The sequence below is a fragment of the Leucoraja erinacea genome, chromosome 32 (assembly GCF_028641065.1).
Source record: "Leucoraja erinacea ecotype New England chromosome 32, Leri_hhj_1, whole genome shotgun sequence".
Lineage (NCBI taxonomy): Eukaryota > Metazoa > Chordata > Chondrichthyes > Rajiformes > Rajidae > Leucoraja > Leucoraja erinaceus.
The window spans coordinates 26,497,405-26,521,293 of NC_073408.1; the positions used below are offsets into that span (position 1 = coordinate 26,497,405).

The following is a 23,889-nucleotide window of genomic DNA, read 5'->3' on the forward strand; positions in this document are numbered from 1 at the left end:
TACACCTACGACTGTAGTCCGGCCCACAACAACAACCGCATCGTCAAATTTGCTGACGACACTACTGTGGTCGGACTTATTTCGAGGGGAGACGAGGCAGCCTACAGAGAGGAAGTCCTGAAGTTGACAACCTGGTGCTCAGAAAACAATCTGGCTCTGAACACCAGGAAAACAAAAGAGCTCATTGTCGACTTCAGGAGGCACAGCACCGACTTAGCCCCCCTACACATCAACGGCGAGTGTGTGGAGAGGGTCAACACCTTCCGGTTTCTCGGCGTCCATATCGCTGCTGACATCTCCTGGACGGACAACACGACAGCGGTCATCAAGAAGGCTCAGCAGCGGCTGCACTTCCTGAGGGTCCTCAGGAAGCACAACCTGGACTCTAACCTGCTGCTGACCTTCTACCGCTCGTCCATCGAGAGCCTGCTGACATACTGCATTACAGCATGGTATGGCAGCTGCACCATGGCAGACAGGGAGAGGCTTCAGAGGGTAACCAGGACAGCGCAGAGGATCATTGGCTGCCCTCTCCCCTCCCTGATGGACATCTACACCTCCCGCTGCCTTAGCAGGGCAAAGAAGATCATCAAAGACAGCTCCCATCCTGCGTTTGGACTGTTCGACCTGCTGCCCTCTGGAAGGCGCTATAGGTGCATCAAATCCAGGACAAACAGACTCAGGAATAGTTGCTTTCCGAGAATTATATCTACTATAAATTCAAATTCACACATGCACTGACTACACCGCCCAACACGGACTTCCATCTGTATATATGTATATATGTATGTAGCGCCGCAGAATTTGTGCACCTATTCCCCCCCCCCCCCCCCCATCTCCCTTCCGTTTTTTGTTTTTTCTGTTTCTTGTTTTTTGTGCTAAATTGTATGTATGCACTGAGTACGAGCAGCTTTCAGTTTCACTGTACATGTATAGTGACAATAAATGGCATATCATATATCATATCATTTATATATTAAGAAGGTTGCCCATTTTGGATAAAAATATAAAAGGTAAGGAATAAAATGGGCCGCTTCTTCCCTTTTCTGGAAAAAATCCATCAAATTATCTTTGGAAAGTGAGGGACTTGAGTTGGTATGATTGTATTTATGTATAGTATTACCTGATTTGATTGAATAGTATGGAAGATAACGTTTTTCACTGTAGTTCAGTATAGGTGACAATAATAAAGCTGAACCTAATCTTGAGTAAACACAAACTCCCGAAGGAACTAAACCATTGTGAAGGGGCCAGACTGAGGGCGGGGCCTGGCTCTGAGTGACAAGCGGGGCCTGGCTCTGAGTGACAGGCGGGGCCTGGCTCTGAGTGACAGGCGGGGCCTGGCTCTGAGTGACAGGCGGGGCCTGGCTCTGAGTGACAGGCGGGGCCTGGCTCTGAGTGACAGGCGGGGCCGTGAGCAAAGATGCTCGAGGTGATCATGTGAGCGTGACTAGAATCTTTGGCGGCATCTTGGGGACGGCAGTTGACGGCCATGGCGTGGGCTGTGCGTTGGTCCCTGGGCTTCGCTCTGGTGATGCTGTGGGTCTGCGGTGGACATGGTGCAGGTAACGGTGGGTGAGGGAAGGGCAGAGCTCGGCGCCGGGCATGGACAGGCGACAACTCGGGTCGGGACCCTTGTGAATGAGCACGGCGGCAGCGTGTGGAAGTGTTGACTGTTGCGTTGTGACATGAGACAGATGATGAAATGAGGAGCTCAGAGATGCAGAGCTGGATAACTCAATGTTGTCCCCGCAAAGCTCCGCTCCCAGTGTCCCGAAATAATGTACTCCCTTTACACATTCGGGTCTTACTCCGTCCACAGGTCTGCAGATAACACCACTGAATCGTGAACGATGGTGAGACGGGGTGCAGGAAGGATGTAGAGGCATTATGTGTAAAGCTGAAAAATTAAAAGGGTAAAAGGATCCGAATAGGAGTTATTTACAGGACCCCAAACAGTAGCCAGGATATAAGTAGCAATGTTACAAAGTTTTGAGATTTTAAAAATCAAGTCTGCAATTTATCCCATCAGATAAAGCATAACAATAAGTTTAATTTGACACCAAATTCACTTTCATATCTCAAGTATTAAAAAAGTTATGGCCATTTTCATACTCGGAAATTAGCATATTGTTCCCTATTGATTTTCAATGGACATTACAAAAAAGCTGTGATCTTGGAGTCAAAAGCCCATTTCTTAAGGAAAGATTAACATTTTTAAATAGCCTAAGTGTCCAAAGATTATTCACAAATAATTCACAATATAACATGATTTTTATATCTAATTTACATTAATTTATAGGCCAAATGGAAGGAATTTAGTGTTCAATTGCTGTAAATAAATGCCCATTTAAATCGGCTTTCTAGTGGGGTTCATGTGAACGCGCTGGTTTAGAACGTTCGCATCGCGCTGGATTAGTGCCCTCAAATGCCGAGAAAAATACTGCGGGATATAAAAAGCCCAAAATGAACTACTCGCTATAGATAACTTGATATACAGGGTTATATATAAGCCCCATTTAATGTAAAAATAAGGTACATACCTTTAATTGTTTGCTTTATAAAACCCTGGGACTGCGAGAGGTTGCGGAGTGAGACAGTAATTTTAAAACTATTATAACTATATTATCGAGGCCTATAAAACTAATAATACCTTTTGCGACCGGGTCTTGCAGCGATTTTTCGTTAATGATTTACTAGGCTGAACATCTGCGATTAGAACAGCCTAGTAAAAATCGCGTTTTAAACCCGCCCCCTCCAAACAGCGCCAAAATCGCGGACATGGCTGAGGGCAGATTCCCAATAACGATTCAGGTAGGTTTTGTAACATACCTAATATAAGGCGGAAGTTACATTGGGAGATAAAATTGGCATGTTAAAAAGGTCATGGGAGATTTGTGTGTTATGATTAAAGAATATGTGTGTTATGATTGTGTTTATAATTTGTTTTGTTGTTTGTCTTTTGCACAAAAGTCCGAGAGCATTGCCACTTTCATTTCACTGCACATCTCGTATGTGTATGTGACAAATAAACTTGACTTGACTTGACTTGACAATATGCAGGTATTTGTAGAGTGCTTCCGAGATGGAATCTTAGAATAACTTGGAACCGAAGTATAAATGTGATGCTTCAAAATTTCCTTTGAATTTTTGAGAAACAATCTTCTCAAATATCAGGAAGCAGTAAAGTCTGACCTTATTTCCAAAAACGCTCAAAATTCCAAGGTCCTATTTAGTACTATTACCTCTCTCATATGTCCCGTCCCCAGTACCAGCTTAGCTGGGTCCCCTGCCAAGTGCAAAGAATTCTCTACTTTATAGGGTGATTTCACGAAAGGTCACTGGAGCGTAGATCCGCACCCACGTGACCGAAAATCTCAAGTGGAGGACATGCTATACATCCAGTACATGTTAGTGAATGGGAAAACACGCACTTTCCCACCCGTTAAAAACATCGAAAACGGCCAGTTTTTGAGCTGCAATTTACTGTGCCAGTCGGGGTGACCATGAGGCACAGCTACCTAGATTTTCAATCCAACATTCACCAGTAAAGTTTCCCCTCCCACCCGTGACCTAGCTGTCTCTTTGGTCTGTTCTTCTAAATTCGACTGCTTCCGACCCTTTACTCTATCTTTCCTTGTAAAGCTTGTCTCCACTATGAAACCTGCAACCTGCCCCCTTGATGTTGTTCTCACTGTCCTTCTGAAGAATGTCTTTGCAATAGTCGGTCCCAGTATCCTCTCTATCATCAACAGTTCTCTGGCCACTGGCGCTGTTCCAACCTGTTTCAAGGGGGTGGAAGATTGCAACCTTCACGTGGTCTGCCCTGTTTAATCAACTCGACGTGCACAAAGGGAAGATCAAATAGAACAAGTTGTCCAACAACTTTAGGCTGTGCACGCCACACGAAAGAAGAAGAAGAACCTGTTTCAAGCACGTGGTGGTCCAGCCACTCCTGAAAAAGCCTAACCTAGACCCCACCTTGCCTAGTAACTACAGACCTATTTCCAAACTGCCTTTCCTCTCAAAAGTCTTAGAAAAGGTAATTCTAGACCAACTAATGCCTTATGTACACCAAAATTCCATCCTGGAAAGTTTCCAATCAGGTTTCAGGGCCCACCACAGCACAGAGTCTGCCTTGTTGAAGGTACATAAGGGCCTGCTTCTCGCCATCTCCGGTGACTGTGCAATCCTGCTCCTTCTCGACCTCCGCGTGGCGTTTGATACAGTGACCGTCCTAATTGACCGTCTCCGGTACGGGGTTGGTGTTGAACGCACTGCCCTGAGCTTGTTCGTGTCCTACCTAAAGTTAGGAGTTTCTCTACTAACATAGGCAATTCTTTCTCTTCCCCAGCTAGCCTTTTCTGCAGGGTTCCACAAGGCTCCATCCTAGGCCCCATTCTCTTCTCTCTGTATATGCTCCCCCTCGGCCAAGTCATCCAAAGGCATGGCATTTCTTTCCACTGCCATGCAGATGATACACAGCTCTATCTCACCCTGAAACCAAACAACCGGTCTAATTTAAACAGCCTCATGTACTCCCTCGATGATTTAAAATGCTGGATGGCTCAGAACTTCCTCCAACTTAACGAGAGCAGGTCTGAGGTCATCCTCAGCCCCTCCGACTCCATCAAAATGTTAGCAGGCAGCCTTGGAAGCCTAACCTCCTTAGTCAAACCGCAAGTCAAAAACCTTGCCGTGATATTTGACTCCGCATTAAAGTTTAACAAGCAAGTCAACTGTGGTAAAAGCTGGTTTCTTCCAGCTTCGTACAATAGCTAAAGTCAAATCATTCCTCAAATTCGACGATGTTGAAAAAAAATCATCCACGCATTCATCTTCTCCCGCCTCGACTACTCCCTATACACTGGCATCAACCAATCATCCCTCTCCTGCGTGCAATTGGTCCAACACGCCGCAGCAAGCCTTCTGACGGGTACCCATAAAAAGGATCACATCATCCCTATCCTGGCCTCTCTCCACTGGCTCCCAGTATGGTACAGAATCAACTTCAAGCTCCTCTTATATGTATACAAAGCCCTTAACGGGCTTGTGTCCCCGTCCCCCCCCCCCCCCCACCGATATCAAAAATCTTCAAACCCACCATTCTACCTCCAGGTCCGTCAGTTTGGCCGACTTGGGGCCACTGACTATCCCGCAGTCTAGGTTTAAGCACAGGGGTGACCGCGCTTTTGCAGTTGCAGCACCTAGACTGTGGAATACCATCCCGCTCCTCATCAGAACTGCTCCCTCCATCGACTCCTTTAAGTCACGACTCAAAACCTATTTCTACTCCCTGGCGTTTTTGAGTCCCTCTGAGGGGGCGCTGTAAACAGGTTATGTATATATTGTTGGGTCTGTCTACCGTTATATTCATCAAATTAGTACCTGCACTGATGTGAAGCACTTTGGTCAACGTGAGTTTTTAAATGTGCTATACAAATACATTTATTATTATTATCATAGTGGAGCCTACCAGGGAGAAGGCAATTCTAGATTTAGTGTTGTGTAACAAACCAGATTTGATAAAGGAACTCGAGATAAATGAACCATTAGGAGGTAGTGACCACAACATGATATGTTTTAATCTGCAATTTGAGAGGGGAAGAAGGTGCAATGGGATGTGTCGGTATTGTAGCTGAGCAAAGGGATGAGGGAGGAGTTGACCAAAATTGACTGGAAAGGGACCCTAGCAGGGGAGTCGTGGAACAGCAATGACAGGAATTTCTGGGAATAATCTGGAAGATGCAGGATCTTTTAACTCCGAAGAGGAAGAAAGATTCTAGGGGGATAAAGAGGCAACTGTGGCTGACAAGGTAAGACTAAAGTATAAAGTATAAAACTAAAAGAGAAGGTGTATAACATAGCAAAATTAGTGGGAAGCCAGAGGATTGGGAAGCTTTTAAAGAACAACAGAAGGTAACTAAAAAGGCAACACGGGAGAAAAGATGAAATACGAAGGTAAGCTGTCCAATAATATAAAAAAGGATAGCAAGAGTTTCTTCAGTTATATAAAGAATAGGAAAGAGGCAAGAGTGGACGTTGGACCGCTGGAGAGTGTGCTGGGGAAGTGATAATGGGGAATAAAGAAATGGCAGAGGAGTCGAATAACTTTTTTTGCAACAGTCTTCACAGTGGAAGAAACCAGCAACGTGCCTGAAATTTCTGAGAGTTGTTGGGTGGAAGTTAGTGGAGTAGCTATTAGTAGGGAGAAGGTGCTTGGGAAGCTGAAAGGGCTAAAGGTGGATGTCACTGCACCCTAGATTTCTGAAAGAGGTGGCTTCAGAGATTGTGGAGACATCGACAATGGTATTTCAAGAATTGCTGGAGACAGGAGAGGTCCCAGACGAATGGAATTTTTTTGCATATAGATTAGTGAGATTATTACCTTACAATACCTGTCCAGCACATAATGCAAAGAATCAGCCCACTGAATCTATATGCAAAAGTTGCCAGGTTTTAACGTCATTTTACAGTCCCAGCTGCAGCTAGCTCTCAGGCCTATTGAAGTGCAATAGTTATGCCCAAGACTCCAAGAAACTGAAAGGAGGATGTATAAACAAGGAACTACAGATGCTAGTTTACAAAAAAATAGTGCTTGATCAGCAGATCAGGCAGCATCCTTGGGAAACATGGATCAGTGATGTTTTGGGTCGTGAACCTTCAGACTGATTGTAGGGATGGAAATGAGGACAAAGTGGCAGGTGAACATCGGCAAAGGGTATTTTCGATAGGCAAATGGTTGGACAAAGCCATAGATGAAAAAAACAAAGTGTGAGACAAAAGGATTGAACAGGTGTGAATTGTGCAGCCAGAGGAGGGAAAGTAGATAGCGGGGAAGGCGAAAAATAGGTGCGAGCTCAGGTGGGGCAGAGGGGGAGGGGATGAAAGGGGACTTACAGACAGACTTAACTCAGAGCTCCCGTGGATTTTGGGAGCCCGAGTGGGAGGAGAGTTAGAAGTGAGTCAGAGGGGGGAAACAGTTCAAAACTGAGGAATTTGGTTTGTAAATTGTTAAATTAGTAAATTAGGCAATTTATCAGTCAATATAAGGAAGACGGCAGTGAGGGAGCGGCCTTGTGAGTAAAGTGTGAGTCTTTGGCTCGAAAGTCTTGTGAGTAAAGTATGAGTCTTTGGCTCGAGAGTCTTTGGCGAGGAGGCTGAGGAGAGGAGGCTACGCATGAAGCTCGAGAGGACGGAATGCAGTGAACACATGTCGGGGCAGATGAGACAGTGTGAGCCTTACAGAATGTGGGAACTCAGGGACACGGATGGAGCCTCTGGCTGCCACAACTGTGGCAAGTGCGACCAGCTTCAGCTCCTAAAGGATCGTGTTGGGGCACTGGAGAAGCAGCTGGATGACCTCAGGGCCATCCGGGAAAATGGGAGTTTCCTGGACAGGACCTACATTGAGGTAGTCACGCCGAGGATACGGGAAGAACCAAGGTATGTGACGGAGAGAAAGGGTGGAAATCGTTGAGTGCAGAAGACCCAGGTGGCTGTGCCTAATGAAAACAGGTACGCCCTCTTGGGAACTGCCTGGGGAGACGATGATTCCAGTCGGAGTGGCAGACATGTCGGTGGCTCCAATCCTAGAGATGGGACTCGACCGGCGAGACCGACATCGGGCACCTAGTAGTGGATGACTCCATTGTCTGAGGAGCGGACAGGAGATTCTGTGGCGGCAGACGAGATGCGAGGATGGTCTGTTGCCTCCCTGGTGCCAGGGTTCAGGATGTCACGAGCCAAATTCAGAACATCCTTGAGAGAAAAGGTGAACAGCCGGCAGTAGTTGTGCGTGTAGGCACAAACGACATCGGGAACAGGAGATGTGGAGTCAGTATGGATATAACTAAGGAATTGTAAGGGTAAAAAGACCCTAATCTACAGGCCCCCTGGACATAGGGCGCAAGTTGAATCAGGAGTTAAAATTGGCATGTAGCAAAAGTAATGCTGTGGTTGATATGGGAGATTGCAACATGCAGGTAGACTGGGAAAATCAGGTATGTACTGGACACCAAGAAAGGGACTTTGTAGAGTGCCTTTGTGATGGATTCTTAGAACGGCTTGTAAGTAAGTACATTTTATTTTTATAGCACGTTTAAATCAACTCGCGTTGAAACCAAAGTACTTTACAAAAAAAAGAAATAATAAAAGAAATAATAAAGTTTCCGTACATCTATAGAAAAATTAAAAATCAGAAAAATTACATAATACATTATAGAATTCAACGTGAACGTCCCCCCACAACAGAATCAAAATTTTCCACTGTGGGGAAAGGCAACAAAAAGTTAAGTCCTCTTCCTCTGTGAATCACCCGAGGTCGGGGCCTATTTATGGCCTCTGCAGCCAGTCCTATGTTTTCAGGCCCTCTTTGCCGGAAAGCTGGAACTCCGGCGTCGGGTAAACACTCCTCAGCGGCTTAGAAAATGTCTAGAGAGCGGCCGCTCCCTCCATGGAGACTGCGGCACCCGTAGTCCTCAGGCCGCTGGAGCTCAGACTCTCGCGATCCCGGATCCCAGGCTCCGCGATGTTTTAAATCCAGCGCCGCCCACGGCTGGCCGCTCCGCAGCCACAGCTCCTCGATGTTGGAGTCTATGGTCACCGCAGTCCGGAGCTTACCGCACGGCGACCCGGGGCGCAGAAGCAGCTCGGAAGGAAGTCGCCTCTCCGACCAGGTAGGGGCTAAGAAATAAAGATTCCCCCTTCCCCTCTCCCACCCACCACATAAAAGACCTCCAACTAACATTTGTTTTTTGACAGGACTAAAAATAAAAATAAAAAAGGGTGAAAGGGCGGACTGCAGGTATTGGAGCCTATCGAGGAAAAGGCAATTCTGGATTTAGTGTTATGTAATGAACCGGATTTGATAAAAGACCTCGAGGTTAATAGCCATTAGGAGGCAGTGACCATAACATGGTCAGGTTTAATCTACAATTGGAGAGGGAGAAGGGTAGATCGGAGGTGTCAGTGTTGCAGTTGAATAAAGGGGACTATGGGGCCATGAGTGAGGAGCTGGCCAAAGATGACTGGAAATATACACTAGCAGGGATGACAGTGGAACAAAAATGGCAGGTATTTCTAGGAATAATACAGAAGGTGCAGGATCAGGTCATTCCTAGGAGGAAGAAAGATTCTAAGGGGAGAAAGGGACGACCATGGCTGACAAGTGAAATAGGCCCCGACCTCGGGTGATTCTTCATCTAAATCTGGCCCTGCATGTTCCCCATGTTGGGGGAGTGCAGAAGCAGGGGCCACAGTTTAAGAATAATGGGCAGGCTATTTAGAATGGAGATGAGGAAACTTTTTCACTCAGAGTTGCAAATCTGTGGCTCAAAAGGCAGTGAAAACCGATTCTCTGGATGCTTGCCAGAGAGTTAGATAGAACTCTTAAAGATAGAGGAGTCAAGGGATATGGGGAGAAGGCAGGAACGGGGTACTGATTGTGGATGTTCAGCCATGATCACAGTGAACGGAGGTGCTGGCTTGAAGGGCCGAATGGCCTACTTCTGCACCTATTGTCTATTGTTTGTCTCAGGAACCCTCTCCAGGCTCAGGAGTCAATAACCTCTTCCTCAATACTACCTGCACCACCACATTCACATCATCTGCAAACTTGGCCACAAAGCCATCAATTCCGTCATCCAGATCATTAACATATAACGTGAAAAGTAGTGGACCCAACACCGACCTCTGCGGAACACCACGAGTCATCAGCAGCCAAACAGAAAAGGCCCCCTTTATTCCCACTTTTAGCTTCTGCCAGTCAACCAATCTTCTATCCATGTCAGTACCTTGCCTCTAATACCATGGATTCCTATCCTGTTTAGCACCCTCATGTGTGGTATCTCATAGTCTTCTGAAACTCTAAGTAAACAGCATCTGCTGACTCTTCTTTGTCTGTCCTGCTTGTTAATTCCTCAAAAATTCTGTCACATTTGTCAGCCAAGATCTCCACTTAAAGCCCTGCTGACTTTATGTTATTTTATCATGTGCTTCCAAGCACCCTGAAACCTCTTCCTTAATAATGATTCTAAAAATTACCAACCACAGAAGTCAAACTAACTGGCCTTTAATTTATTCAAGAAGGAACTGCAGATGCTGGAAAATCGAAGGTACACAAAATTGCTGGAGAAACTCAGCGGGTGCAGCAGCATCAAGGAGCGAAGGAAATAGGCAACGTTTCGGGCCGAAACGTTGCCTATTTCCTTCGCTCCTAGATGTTGCTGCACCCGCTGAGTTTCTCCAGCAATTTTGTGTACCTTCTGGCCTTTAATTTACTTTCTTTTGCCTCGCTCCCTTCATAAACAATTATTCTGACCCCTGGGGTGTAGTCTGTCTGGTCCAGGTGAGTTATGCACCTTCAGCCCTTTCAGCTTCCCAAGCACTTTCTCCTCAGTAATAGCGACTGCACTCACTTCTGCCCTGTGACCCTCCTGAATTTCTTGCATGTTGCCGGTGTTTTCCACTGTGAAGACAGACAAAAAAAGATTTTCTGTGTTCCCCACTACTACTTCTCCAGTGTTATTTTCCAGCGATCCAATTTCCACTCTTGCATCTCTTGGGCTCTTTATATATCTGAAAAAACATTTGGTATCATTTGTATTAATAGCTAGCTGACCATCACATTTTATCTTTTCTCCCCTTATTGGTTTGTTTTAGATGCCTTCTGTTGATTTTTAAAAGCTTCCCACTAATCTTTCCATGATATATTTCTTCTCTTTTGCTTTTATGCTGTCTTTGATGTCCTTTGACAGCCATGGTGGCCTCATTCTCCAGTGGTATGTTTCTTCCTCTTTGGGATGTAAAGGACCTGCATTTTCTGATTACTCCTAGAAACTCCTGCCATTGCTGCTCTACCATCATTCCTTCTCTGGTCCCCTTCCATTCAACCTTAGCCAGCTCCTCCCTCATGCCTCTGTAGTTACCTTTACTCCTCATTAATACTGAGACATCTGATTTCAGCTACTCCTTCTCAAACTGCAGATTGAATTTTATCATATTATGATCATTGGCTTCTCAGGGTTCCTTCACCTTAAGCTCCATAATCAAGTCTGGTTCATTGCACAACACCAAATCCAGAATTATCTTTGCTATAGTGGGTTCGACCACAAGCTGTTCATCAACATTTTACAAGTTCCTTCTCTTGTACCAACCTGATTTTCCCAGTCTACCTCGATGATCAGTGTAACATTACCTTTTTCTATTTCCTGATGTAATTTGTGCCCTACATCCTGACTACTATTCAGAGACTTTTAGATAACTCTCATCAGGGTGTTTTTACCATTGTAGTATCTTAACTCTACTAACAAGGATTCTACATCATCTGAACCATCAGATGTTTCACTTAGATTAATCACTTAGATGTACTTTTCAGTAATCGGTAGTTTACAACAAGTATTCATTCTTGTTTGCATTTAATGCCCAGAACTGGATCTCACTAATCTCCCTGAAGGGTTATTAAACAAGATGTGAATTCAGTCACTTAAGGAGACAATCTATGGCAAAGAATGGGAGAACACTGTGGTGGTGGGCCTGATCTCAGACAACGATGAGAAGGCCTACCGGGAGGAGGTGGCTGATCTGGTGCAGTTTGTTTGGTTGTTTGTTTGTTTGTCTTTTTGCACAAAGTCCGCGAGCATTGCCACTTTTCATTTCACTGCACATCTCGTACATCAAGTCATAAACTTGACTTAACTTGACTTGAAACAGAGGTTTTGAGATAATCTCAAAACCTGAGGCAAAGCAAAGAAAACTGAGAAGTTCTAAAGGGCAGAAAGTGGAGAAATTGAGTTAGTCAGAATTTAAACAGCCCCGTCAGGCCTCAAAAGATGTTTCACCCATTCTTATTCTTCCTACGATCAACCCCCACCAAAATCTATCTCCATTTAACAGTGGATGTCTTAGATGTGCAAGGAATCTTGAGCACCGGAACGAATGCTAGAAAATCCACGCATTGTTTGCGATTGAACCCTGCTCACAGGAGCAGCGAGGCAGCCGTACCAACTACAAATAGACACAAAGTGCTGGAGTAACTCATTGGGACAGGCAGCATCTTTGGAGAGAAGGAATGGGTGACGTTTTGGGTCGAGACCCTTCTTTAGGCACAACCTGAGATGCTGCCTGTCCCGCTGAGTTACTCCAGCTTTTTGTGTCTTATCATCTTTAAACCAGCATCTGCAGTTCCCTCCTACACATTGTGCCAAATGCAACACCGTGCCACTCTCATCAGAGGATTGAAGAGCTGTAGGACGGTCCAGGGTTTGCGGGCTATAGTTATTTCAGAACATGGCTGAGAATTTAAGAATTAAGAAAATTATTTAACCAAAAGTTAATTTGTGGTCAGTCAGCACAGGCTGAGTAGTGTGTGAATTGAATAGTGCAAGATACCGCAAGCCAAGATATGGAAGGGTTGTAGATTATGTAGTACGTAGGCATGAATGGGGTTTTGGCAATAGATGAACTGAGTAATGAGGCCCTCTGGACAATGTTGTAGGAGTAGAGAAAGATGGTGTTATGAAAGGGCGGCACGGTGGAGTTGTCTTACAGCACCAGAGACCCTGGTTCGATCCCAACGATATGCTGGCTGCTGTCTGTACAGAGTTTATATATTCTCCACATGACCTGCGTGGGTTTTCTCTGGGAGCTCCGGTTTCTTCCCATACTCCAAAGACGTACAGGTTTGTAGGTTAATTGCCTTGGTTTAATTGTCCCTAATGTGTAGGATGGTGCTTGTGTATGGGGATCGATAGTTGGCACAGACTCGGTAGGCTGAAGGGCCTGTTTCTGTGCTAGTAAAAAATAGCTCCACGTGTTGGAAGCTGATCCCAGAGCAAGGCTATGACAGTAAGGTCGTATCTGGATCAGATTGAGGTAATAGCCAGTGTGATAGATGAAGTAAGCTGGGAGGGAACATAAGTTTTGGTGACTAACAAAGATAACATGTTTCTTTAAGATCCAGTAGTGTTATACCTAATCTGTGGTCTATGCTTCTGAAGACAAACCATGGTTTCTGAATTTAAATGCCAACTAAATGAGGCACAGAGTTGCACCAACATAGGAGTTGCAGCGGTGGGTATGCTATTGGTATTGGTTTATTATTGTCACATATACTGGGATGCAGTGAAAAACATTTGGGTCTTATTGAGGCAGATCATGCCATTATCATGCATGAGGTCCACCACAGCAATTGATGGTCCGGTCCCTCCTTAAACTTGTACAAAATCAAAAGAGTGTATTTGAAATCCCACCCGGAAGTCTCTCCGAAAATGTAGTGCCTGGGCTGGATACGGTGGCCGATCTCAACCTCATTGGGATTTCTGCGCTAATCAGTGGGTCAAATATGCCCCCTGTGGCGGGGGCTCTGTATCTCTGGCCCAGCTGATCCCGGTAGTTCCGCTCCCATAGCCGACTTCCGCGGCTGACTTTGTGGTCCCCGAAGGCTGGGACCTCTGTTGGTCCGGCAAAACTGATAATACGGCAAGGCTGTAAGGGTGCTGGAAAATCGGTGGTGGACATGTAATCACACAATAAACATGAGTACAACAGGCAGTGTAAAATGAGAAAGGAATCAGTGCAGAATATAGTTACATTTACAGAGTAAGTGCAGATTATGTTGGCTGGCGGCTTGAGGCAGCATGGTGTAGATGGAGTCAATAAGGTGGTTGGTAGGGGCGGGAGAGAGAGAGAACTAGTTTGTGTGAAGGACTGGGGTGTGTGCAGAACTCTGCAGTTTCTCGTGTTTTGGGCAGAGCAGCTGCAAAACCAAGCTGTGGTGTATCTGGATAGGCACCTTTCTATGCTGCATCTGTAGAAACGGTAAGGGTCATTGGAGACATGCTGAATCGTCTTACTTCTGATGAAATAAAGGTATTGATGTACTTTCTTGGCCATAGATTGAGTGTGATTAGACTAGGTCAAGTTGTCGGTAGTTACCAAGCTCTTTGAATATCTCAACCATCTCCACTTTAGCTCCATTGATCCAGACTGGGGTTTGTACTCCACCCTGCTTCCTGAAGTTGACGCCCAGCCCAGAGGGGGTGCTGAGTCCTGAGACGAGGGATTTTGCAGATGGCTTTGATGACCCTCTTGTGCCCATTCCAAGTCTCATTTATTGATGTTTTATGACCCACTGATTTCCCCTGAGAAAAGTCCCCAAACAAGTCAGTCTCTGTCTAACACTTGCATTGTTATTTATGAAGTTCTGCACTGTCTTTATAAATTTGGATAATCTTATTTGTTCTCTCATGTTTATCATTAGCTATTTTGTATTATTAATAGCTGTTTCACATTGACCCAAGCTATCTCTGAAAATCAAACTAATTACCAATCAAATGTGATGATCCAGGTCCTGGATCCCAGCTTTGTCAAGGAGGGATTTCCGTTTTAATGCTGTCTTATCTTTTTTCAGAGTCAAGATTTTATTTTGGATCTTACTATGCCAGTCACATGGTATTGCAGCAGCAGCCATCGCGAGCCGTTGTTTGGGGATACGGTGTAGTGGGAGCAAAAGTCACTGTGAGTGTGTGGGCAGAAGATGACACCTACAGTCAGCAGATTACTGCAGTCAGTGAAGGTAAGAAGTTCTCTATTTTGCAAAATGTACCTCCAACTGCTGATTTGTAACAGAGATAGAGGTGGGAAGCATTAACATCACAATGGGGATAGAGGCCACATTCAAAATCAACTGTCATATGAGGAAAGATTGAAAAGACTAGGCTTGTATTCACTTAGAAGGATGAGGGGGCTCTTATGGAAACTTATAAAAGGACTGGACAAGCTAGATGTAGGAAAAATGTTCCCAATGTTGGGCGAGTCCAGAACCAGGGGGCACAGTCTTAGAATAAAGGGGAGGCCATTTAAGACTGGTGGGAAACATCTTTTTCACCCGGAGAGTTGTGAGTTTGTGGAATTCCCTGCCACGGAGGGCAGTGGAGGCCAAATCACTGGATTGATTTAAGGGGTAGTTCAAGTTCAAGATCAAGTTCAAGGGAGTTTATTGTCATGTGTCCCTGATAGGACAATGAAATTCTTGCTTTGCTTCATAGAATCATAGAATCATAGAAAGTAGGTGCGAGAGTAGACCACCAGGTCCGTCGAGCCCGCACCGCCATTCGCTCATGGCTGAACACTAAACAGACACACTTACCCACAAACAGTAGACACAAGACACAGAACACAAGACACTACCCTCCCCTTTTTACCGCTATCACCCCTCTCCACCCCAAGAACCTCGTGATCTCCTGGGGGAGGCAAAAAAACGGATAAAAACCCAGGTCCAATCCGGGAAAAAAAATCCGGGAAATCCCTCTCCGACCCCAATCCAGGCGATCGACACTTGTCCAGGAGATCACTCGGGTCTTACTATACTAACCATACCTAGGTCCATATCCCTGCCCTCTCCCCGTAGCCCCTTATCCCCTTGGCAGCTAAAAAACCATCTATTTTAGTCTTAAATATATTTAAAGTTTCTGCTTCCACTGCTCCCTGGGGCAGTGAATTCCATAAATTAACCACCCTCTGGGTGAAGAAGTTCTTCCTCATCTCAGTTTTAAAAGAGCCCCCCCTTATTCTGCAACTATGTCCCCTAGTTCTAGTTTCCCCGATCATTGGGAACATCCTCGGTGCATCCACCCGATCAAGGCCCCTCACGATCTTATATGTTTCAATGAGATCGCCTCTCATTCTTCTAAACTCCAAAGAGTAGAGTTCCAGCCTACTTAACCTTTCCTCATATGTCAATCCCCTCATGTACACAGAACATAGTAGGCATGACTACAGAACAGATCAGTGTGTCCATATACCGTTATATAAATATATACACACATGAATAAATAAAATGGTAAAGTGCAAATAACAGATAATGGGCTATTAATGTTCAGAGTTTTGTCCGAGCCAAGTTTAATAGCCTGATGGCTGTGGGGAAGTAGCTATTCCTGAACTTGGTTGTTGCAGTCTTCAGGCTCCAGTACCTTCTACCTGAAGGTAGCAGGGAGATGAGTGTGTGGCCAGGATGGTGTGGGTCCTTGATGATACTGCCAACCTTTTTGAGACAGCGACTGCGATAGATCCCCACGATGGAAGGAAGGTCAGAGCCGATGATGGACTGGGCAGTGTTTACTGCTTTTTGTAGTCTTTTCCTCTCCAGGGCGCTCAAGTTGCCGAACCAAGCCACGATGCAACCGGTCAGCATGCTCTCTACAGTGCACCTGTAGAAGTTAGAGAGAGTCCTCCTTGACAAACCGACTCTCCATAATCTTCTCAGGAAGTAGAGGCGCTGATGTGCTTTCTTAATAAATTGCATCCGTGTTCTCGGACCAGGAAAGATCTTCAGAGATGTGCACGCCCAGGAATATGAAGCTCTTGACCCATTCAACCATCGACCCGTTGATATAAACGGGACTGTGGGTCTCCATCCTACTCCTTCCAAAGTCCACAATCAGTTCCTTGGTTTTGCTGGTGTTGAGGGCCAGGTTATTGTGCTGGCACCATATGGACAGTCGCTCGATCTCTCTTCTATACTCTGATTCATCCCCATCAGTGATACGTCCCACAACGGTGGTGTCGCCAGCGAACTTGATGATGGAGTTCGCACTATGACCATAGGCTACGCAGTCATGACCGGCTACGCAGTCATGAGATAGATAGAGCTCTAGGGGCTAGTGGAATCAAGGGATATGGGGAGAAGGCAGACACGGGTTATTGATTGGGGACGATCAGCCATGATCACAATGAATGGCGGTGCTAGCTCGAAGGGCCGAATGGTCTTCTCCTGCACCTATTTTCTATGTTTCTAAAATGGTAGATCTACAAATAACTGAAGAGAGATGAAAAATGAAGCCCAAAATAAGTGTTGCATTAATAACAGAAAAATTATTATATCACATTCGGAACCAGTGGAAGGAATTGACAAGAGAAGTTGGAGACACGGATTGTGTTTGAGGAGATTTTAAAAGGAAATATAAAAGCATTATTGAAGTAGTTCAAGAAACTTGGGGTCTCCAGTAAATCTCCAGGGGATTACAGGTGGGTAAGAGAGCGTGCTGAGATTGATCACCAATGGATCTACCAGTGCGGCAGAGATAGATCACCAGTAGATCTACCCATGGGGCACAGAGTATGTTGAGATGTGGTGGAGAGTACGCTCTGATTGATCATCAATAGATCTGCTGGTGTGGCAGAGTGTGCACTGAGATAGATCACCAGTAGATCTACTGGTGGGGTAGAGAGTAGGCTGAGCTAGATCACCAGTAGATATACCAGAGTGGCAGCGGGCCCATTGAGATAACAAATTCATGCTTTGACACCTTTTGAAATGAAGTTAGTGGTAATGTCACAGTATGAAGTGATGTTCATTTAGAGGAGAAATCATGTCCCTCAGAGGGTGCTGTGTATGCTGAGTCAATGTATATTTAAAGCAGAGACTGATTTTTAGACCACAGGAGACAGTTATGGGAAACTGGCAGGGAAGTGGAATTGAGATCAGATTGACGTTATTCTTACTGAAAGAGAAACCGCAGCTGAACCACGTCCCTGGCCCAGTGGTGCAACTAACAGAGTTCCTGTTTTCTGAATCCAATGACATGAGTTTATTTCTGACTTGCGATACTATCCGTGCGTCCATTTGCCCCGTGACCATCAAAATTTACTAGGTAGATAAAATCTGGAGAATCTCAGCGAGTGAGGCAGCACCTATGGAACAAAGGAATGGGTGACATTTCAGGTCGAGACCCTTCTTCAGACTGATGTGGGGGTTGGGGGGGGAGGGATGAAGAAAGGAAGAGGCGGAGACAGTGGGCTGTGGAAGAGCTAGGAAGGGGAGGGGAAGGAGGGAGAAAGCAACGACTATCTGAAATTGGAAAAGTCAATGTTCATACTGCTAGGGTGTAAACTACCCAAGCGAAATATGAGGTGCTGCTCCTTCAATTTGCGGTGTGACTCACTCTGGCCATGGAGGAGGCACAGGACAGAAAGGTCGAATATGGAATGCTAGGGGGAATTGAAGTGCTGAGCCACCGAGAGATTAGGTTGGTAAATGCGAACTGAGCGGAGGTGTTGGGCGAAGCGATCACCAAGCCTAACCTTAGTCTCACCGATGGAGAGCAGCTGACACCTGGAACAGCGGATGCAATAGATGAGGTTGGAGGAGGTGCAGGTGAACCTCTGCCTCGCCTGGGAAGACGGCTTGGGTCCTTAGATGGTGTCGAGAGGGGAGGTAAAGCGACAAGTGTAGCATTTCCTGCGGTTGCAAGGAAAAGTGCCAGGGGTGGTTTGGGTGGGAAGGGAGGAATTGACCAAGGAGTTATGGAGGGTGGTCTCTGCAGAACGCCAAAAGGGGATTAGATGGGAAGATGTAGCCAGTGGTGGGATCCCGTTGGAGATGGGGAAAATGTCAGAGGATTATGTGTTGTATATGACGGCTGGTAGGGTGGAAGGTGAGGACAAGGGGGACTGTGCCCTTGTTACAAATGGGTGGGATGGGGAGTGAGAGCTGAGTTACGGGGTATTGAAGAGACCCTGGTGAGAGCTTCATCTATAGTTGAAAAGGGCAGAAAAGAGGACATCTCCGATGCCCTAGTCTGGAGCACCTCATCCTGGGTTCAGATGCGGCGTAGACGGAGGAATTGGGAGCAGGGGATAGTCCTTACAGGATGCAGGGTGGGAAGAAGTGTAGTCCAGGGAGTCAGTGCGTTTGTAGTAGATGTCGGTCAGTAGTCTGTTACCTGCGATGGAGACAGTGAGGTCTAGAAACGGTGGGGGGAGATGTTGGAAATCAAAATTTACTATGTACTTTGGTTTAGAATGGGGGAACGAAATAGGATTAGTGTAATGGGTGCTTGATAGTCTCAGTAAAGTAACAAACGGTCTATTCCTGTGTCACAGCGTTAGATTACATAAACAGGTTGCAGGGGCCACCATGACCATGCAGACAGTCAAATACTCATCTGTACCAGAATGGTTCAGGCCAACTATGCCTTGGCAAATCAAATGTTTGTCTCCTGCCTCCAGTACTTAGGGTCATCATGCAGCTGGGAAACGGGCTCTTTGGCCCAACTTGCCCATGTTGACCATGATGCCCTATCTACACTAGTCTCACCTGCCCACGTTTGGCCCATATTGTTCTAAACCTGTCCTATCCATGTACCTAAGCAAATGTCTTTTAAATACTGTTGTAGTACCTGCCTCAACTGCCTCTGGCAGCTTGTTCCATATATCCATCACATAACTCCTCGGTTCCTATTAAATATTTTCCCTCTCACCTTAAACCTATGACAGCTGGTTCTCGATTCCCTGCGTAAAAGACTGTGCATCTTCCCTATCTATTCCCCTCATGATCATATATATCTCTAAATTCAAAACTCGTCCTTCTACGCTCCAAGGAATACAGTCCTAGTCTGCTCAACTTCTCCCTATAGCTCAGGCCCTCATGTCCAGACAACATCCTCGTAAATCTTCTGTGCACTCTTCCAACTTAACAGCATCCTTCCTCTATCAGGGTGACCAAAACTGAACACAATACTCCAAATGCGACCTCAGGAACATCTTCTACATCTGTAACATAACATCCCAACTGTTATATTCAATATGCTGACTGATGAAGGCTGATGTACTGAAAGTCTTCTTGACCACCCTATCTAACTGTGATGCCACTTTCAAGGAACTATGTACCGACACTCAGATCCCTCTGCTCTACAACACTACACAGGGCCCTGCCATTCACTATGAAGCTCCTTTCCTGGTTTGACTTTCCAAAATGCAATGCCTCACTTATCTGCATTAAACTCCATTAGCCATTCCTCAGTCCACTTGCCCAAGTGATCAAGACCCTGTGTAATATTTGTGGTAATCATCTTAGCTATTTACGATACCACCTACTTTCATGTTATCTGCAAACTTACTGATCATGCCTTTTATATTCTCATCCAAATTGTTGATATAAACCACAAACTAATGGGTCCAGCCCCAATCCCTAATGCACACCACTCATCACAGGCCTCCAGTCTAAAAATCAATCTTCCACCATTACCCTCCACTTTCTTCCATGAAGCCAGTTCTCTAGCTAGCTCTCCATGGATCCAATGCAATCTAACCTTCCAGAGCAGCCTACCATGTGGAATCTTATCAAATGCCTTGTTGAAGTCCGTATAGAGAACACCACCTTGGCGTCTTCCAGGCTTCACCCTCTGGGTGAAGGTTCTTCCTTTAATCCCCTTTAAACTGCTTATTCCTCACGTTAAATTTATGCCCTCTGGTCTTGGACATTTTGGCCATAGGGAAAGGTCTCTTCCTAATTATCCTATTATTCATAATTTTATATCCTCTATCTGGACTTCCCTAAGCCTCATTTGTTCTAAGAACTGTTTCTCCTTGGATCTTAAATATTTCAATCCAGGCAACATCCTCTGCAACTTGTCCATGCTATCATGTTCTTCCTACTGTGTGATGACCATAACTGCATGCGGTTTTCCAAGCTACATTCCAACCAGTTTATAAAGATGAGTCGATCTCTCCATTATAACTTCCTTTTTGATATTACATAGAAAACATAGAAACAAAGAAAATAGGTGCAGGAGGAGGCCATTCGGCCCTTCGAGCCAGCACCGCCATTTATTATGATGGTCGGAATTTCAGTCCCAAATGAAATCTCCGGTCCAATGTCATTTTTTTCCTTGCTAAATATAGATGAAAACATTAACTTTATACCTTGCCCTTGACCTACAGATTGCCCCTCTACTCGCTGGAGTTTAGGATGAGGGGGATCCTCATTAAAACTTACCGAATAGTGAAAGGATCGGATAGAGTTGATCTGAAGAAGCTGTTTTCACTAGTGGGAGAGTCTAGGACCAGAGGTCATAACCTCAGAATAAAAGGACGTTCCTTTAGGAAGGAAATGAGGAGGAATTTATTTTGTGGTGAATCTGTAGAATTCATTGCCACGGACGTCTGTGGAGGCAAAGTCAGTGGGTATTTTTAAGGTAGAGATAGATAGATTCTTAGACACAGAGCTGGAGTAACTCAGTAGGACAGGCAGCAAATCTGGAGAGAAAATGGGTGATGTTTTGGTTTGAGACCCTTCTTCAGACTGGTTAGGGATAAGGGAAACGAGATATAGGTGATGTAGAGAGATAAAGAGCAATGAATGAAAGATATGTAAAAAAGTAACGACGATGAAGGAAACAGGCCATTGTTAGCTGTTGTTGGGTGAAAATTAGAAACTAGTGCGACATGGGTGGGGGAGGAATAGAGGGAGAGAGTGAATGCCGGAGCTACCAGAAGTTAGAGAAATCAATATTCATGCCACTGGGATGTAAGCTGCCCAAGCGAAATATGAAATTCTGTTTCTCCAATTTGTGTTTAGCCTCACTCTCACAAGGCAGGAGACCTAGGGCAGAAAGGTCTGTGTGGGAATGGGAAGGAGAATTAAAGTCTAGGAAGGCTGGATCCTTAGGGGTGGGGTTGGATTCATGTGAGGAGGTCTTGGAGGGGAGGATGCTCTTCAAACTACGGAGCATCCTGGACATTCCAGCTCACCCCCTCCATAACACACCGGTCAGCCTGGCAACTTCAGCAACAGACCTTTGTGATGGGGATAGACTGACTCCCTCACCCCCTCCCCAATCTGCACATCCCCAATCCTTTCCACATCACTTTCATGTCGTGTTTCATGTATTTTGTGTTTTTATGACTTGGCAGATCAAGTTCTATCGTATAGTGTACTGTGAGATGTGTTTGAATCATGTCAACACCAGCCGATTAGGGTTTGTGAATAGCTTCTCTTGCAGTTTGGCCCCCGTCACCCTATGTCTCCTGGCCCTTTTCCCCTCCTGTGCAGCATATTATACTATAAGATTAGTTAAAACAAATGTAGGTCCTTGCAGTCAGAAACATGTGAATTGATCATGGGGAATAAGGACATGGCAGCAATTGAATAACTACTTTGGTTCTGTCTTCACTAAGGAAGACATAAATAATCTGACGGACATAGCAGGGGACCGGGGGTCAAATGAGATGGAGGAACTGAGTGAAATCCAGGTTAGCCGAGAAGTGGTGTTAGGTAAATTGAATGGATTAAAGGCCGATAAATCCCCATGGCCAGATAGGCTGCATCCCAGAGTACTTAAGGAAGTAGCCCCAGAAATAGTGAATGCATTAGTGATAATTTTTCAAAACTCTTTAGATTCTGGAGTAGTTCCTGAGGATTGGAGGGTAGCTAATGTAACCCACTTTTTAAAAAGGGAGGGAGAGAGAAAACAGGGAATTACAGACCAGTTAGTCTAACATCGGTAGTGGGGAAACTGCTAGAGTCAGTTATTAAAGATGGGATAGCAGCACATTTGGAAAGTGGTGAAATCATTGGACAAAGTCCACATGGATTTATGAAAGGTAAATCATGTCTGACGAATCTTATAGAATTTTTCAAGGATGTAACTAGTTGAGTGGATAAGGGAGAACCAGCGGATGTGTTATATCTGGATTTTCAAAGGCTTTCGACAATGTCCCACCTAAGAGATGAATATACAAAGTTAAAGCACATGGTATTGGGGGTTCAGTATTGATGTGGATAGAGAACTGGCTGGCAGACAGGAAGCAAAGAGTAGGAGTAAACAGGACCTTTTCAGAATGGCAGGCAGTGACTAGTGGGGCACCGCAAGGCTGTGCTGGGACCCAAGCTATTTACAATATATACTAGACTAAGTGGGACCCGTTGGGTCCCATGTTCACACGGGAGGGCTGGTCCCCCGATGCAATATTCCACCTCTCCACCAATTCCAATATTGGTGGCCAGTGGGGGAGGGGGGCTTTCTGGAGCGCTGGTATGGGTTCTTGGGGTGGCAGCTCAGTCCCTCAAGCCTGATCTGTTGGCAGCTCACTCACGGCTGGTGGGCTGGCAGTTGACTCATGACTATTCCTTGAAATTCCATTTCAAGCAGGGTGCAAGGCCACCAAATTCAAGTGCAGTTTCATACCACTTCAAGCAGGGTGCAAGGCCACCAAATTCAGTGCAGTTTCATACCACTTTCAGCAGGGTGCAAGGCCACCAAATTCAGTGCAGTTTCATTCCACTTCAAGCAGGGTGCAAGGCCACCAAATTCAAGTGCAGTTTTATTCCATTTCAAGCAGGGTGCAAGGCCACCAAATTCAAATACAGCTTCATAGCCGGAAAAGGTGCGGCTTTCATGGCGTGATTGACATGAGAGAGATTCTCAACATTTAAAAAAAAAACCTAATAACACTTTTATTTTTCATTGATGGGAAGAATTCTCTGCGCCTGCTCAGCGGTGGGGGACTGAGTAAGATGGCCAAAAATCACAGCCGTAAGTGGTAGCGTTTTATCTAAAAGCAATGTACAGTGCAAACAGGAAGTAAGTGCATTTGCAGTAGTGCCTTTTAACTTCAAGCCAAAGCACCCAAGCCACCATTTGCAGTAAGTAGTGCCTTTCAACTTCAAGCCAAAGCACCCAAGCCACCATTTGTAATAAGTAGTGCCTTTCAACTTCAAGCCAAAGCACCCATGCCACCATTTGCAGTAAGTAGTGCCTTTCAACTTCAAGCCAAAGCACCCACGCCGCCATTTGGAGTAAGTAGTGCCTTTCAACTTCATGCCACCATTTGCAGTAAGTAGTACCTTTCAATTTCAAGCCACACCCAAGGCACCATTTGCAGTAAGAAGTGCCTTTCAACTGCAAGCCAAAGCTCCCAAGCCACCATTTGCAGTAAGTAGTGATTTCAATTTCAAGCCAAAGCACCCCCAAGCCACCATTTGCAGTAAGTAATGCCTTTCAACTTCAAGCCAAAGCACCCAAACAACCATTTGCAGGCAGTGCCTTTTTACTTCAAACAAACCATATTTTCATTTTCAAACCACATTAAGGGTACTCACAGTTATGC

General features: G+C 45.4%; 1 protein-coding gene across 1 annotated transcript in view; it reads left to right on the forward strand.

The window, feature by feature from the left end:
* Positions 1-1,407: 1,407 nt before the first annotated feature.
* The window catches only part of siae (sialic acid acetylesterase), a 78,034-nt gene continuing 55,552 nt past the window's right edge, over positions 1,408-23,889 (forward strand). Inside the window, exons 1-2 of the mRNA XM_055660943.1 lie at positions 1,408-1,565; positions 14,411-14,575. Coding sequence (XP_055516918.1) covers positions 1,493-1,565; positions 14,411-14,575 — 238 coding nt within the window. The 5' untranslated portion in view covers positions 1,408-1,492. The remainder of the gene's footprint in view (positions 1,566-14,410; positions 14,576-23,889) is intronic.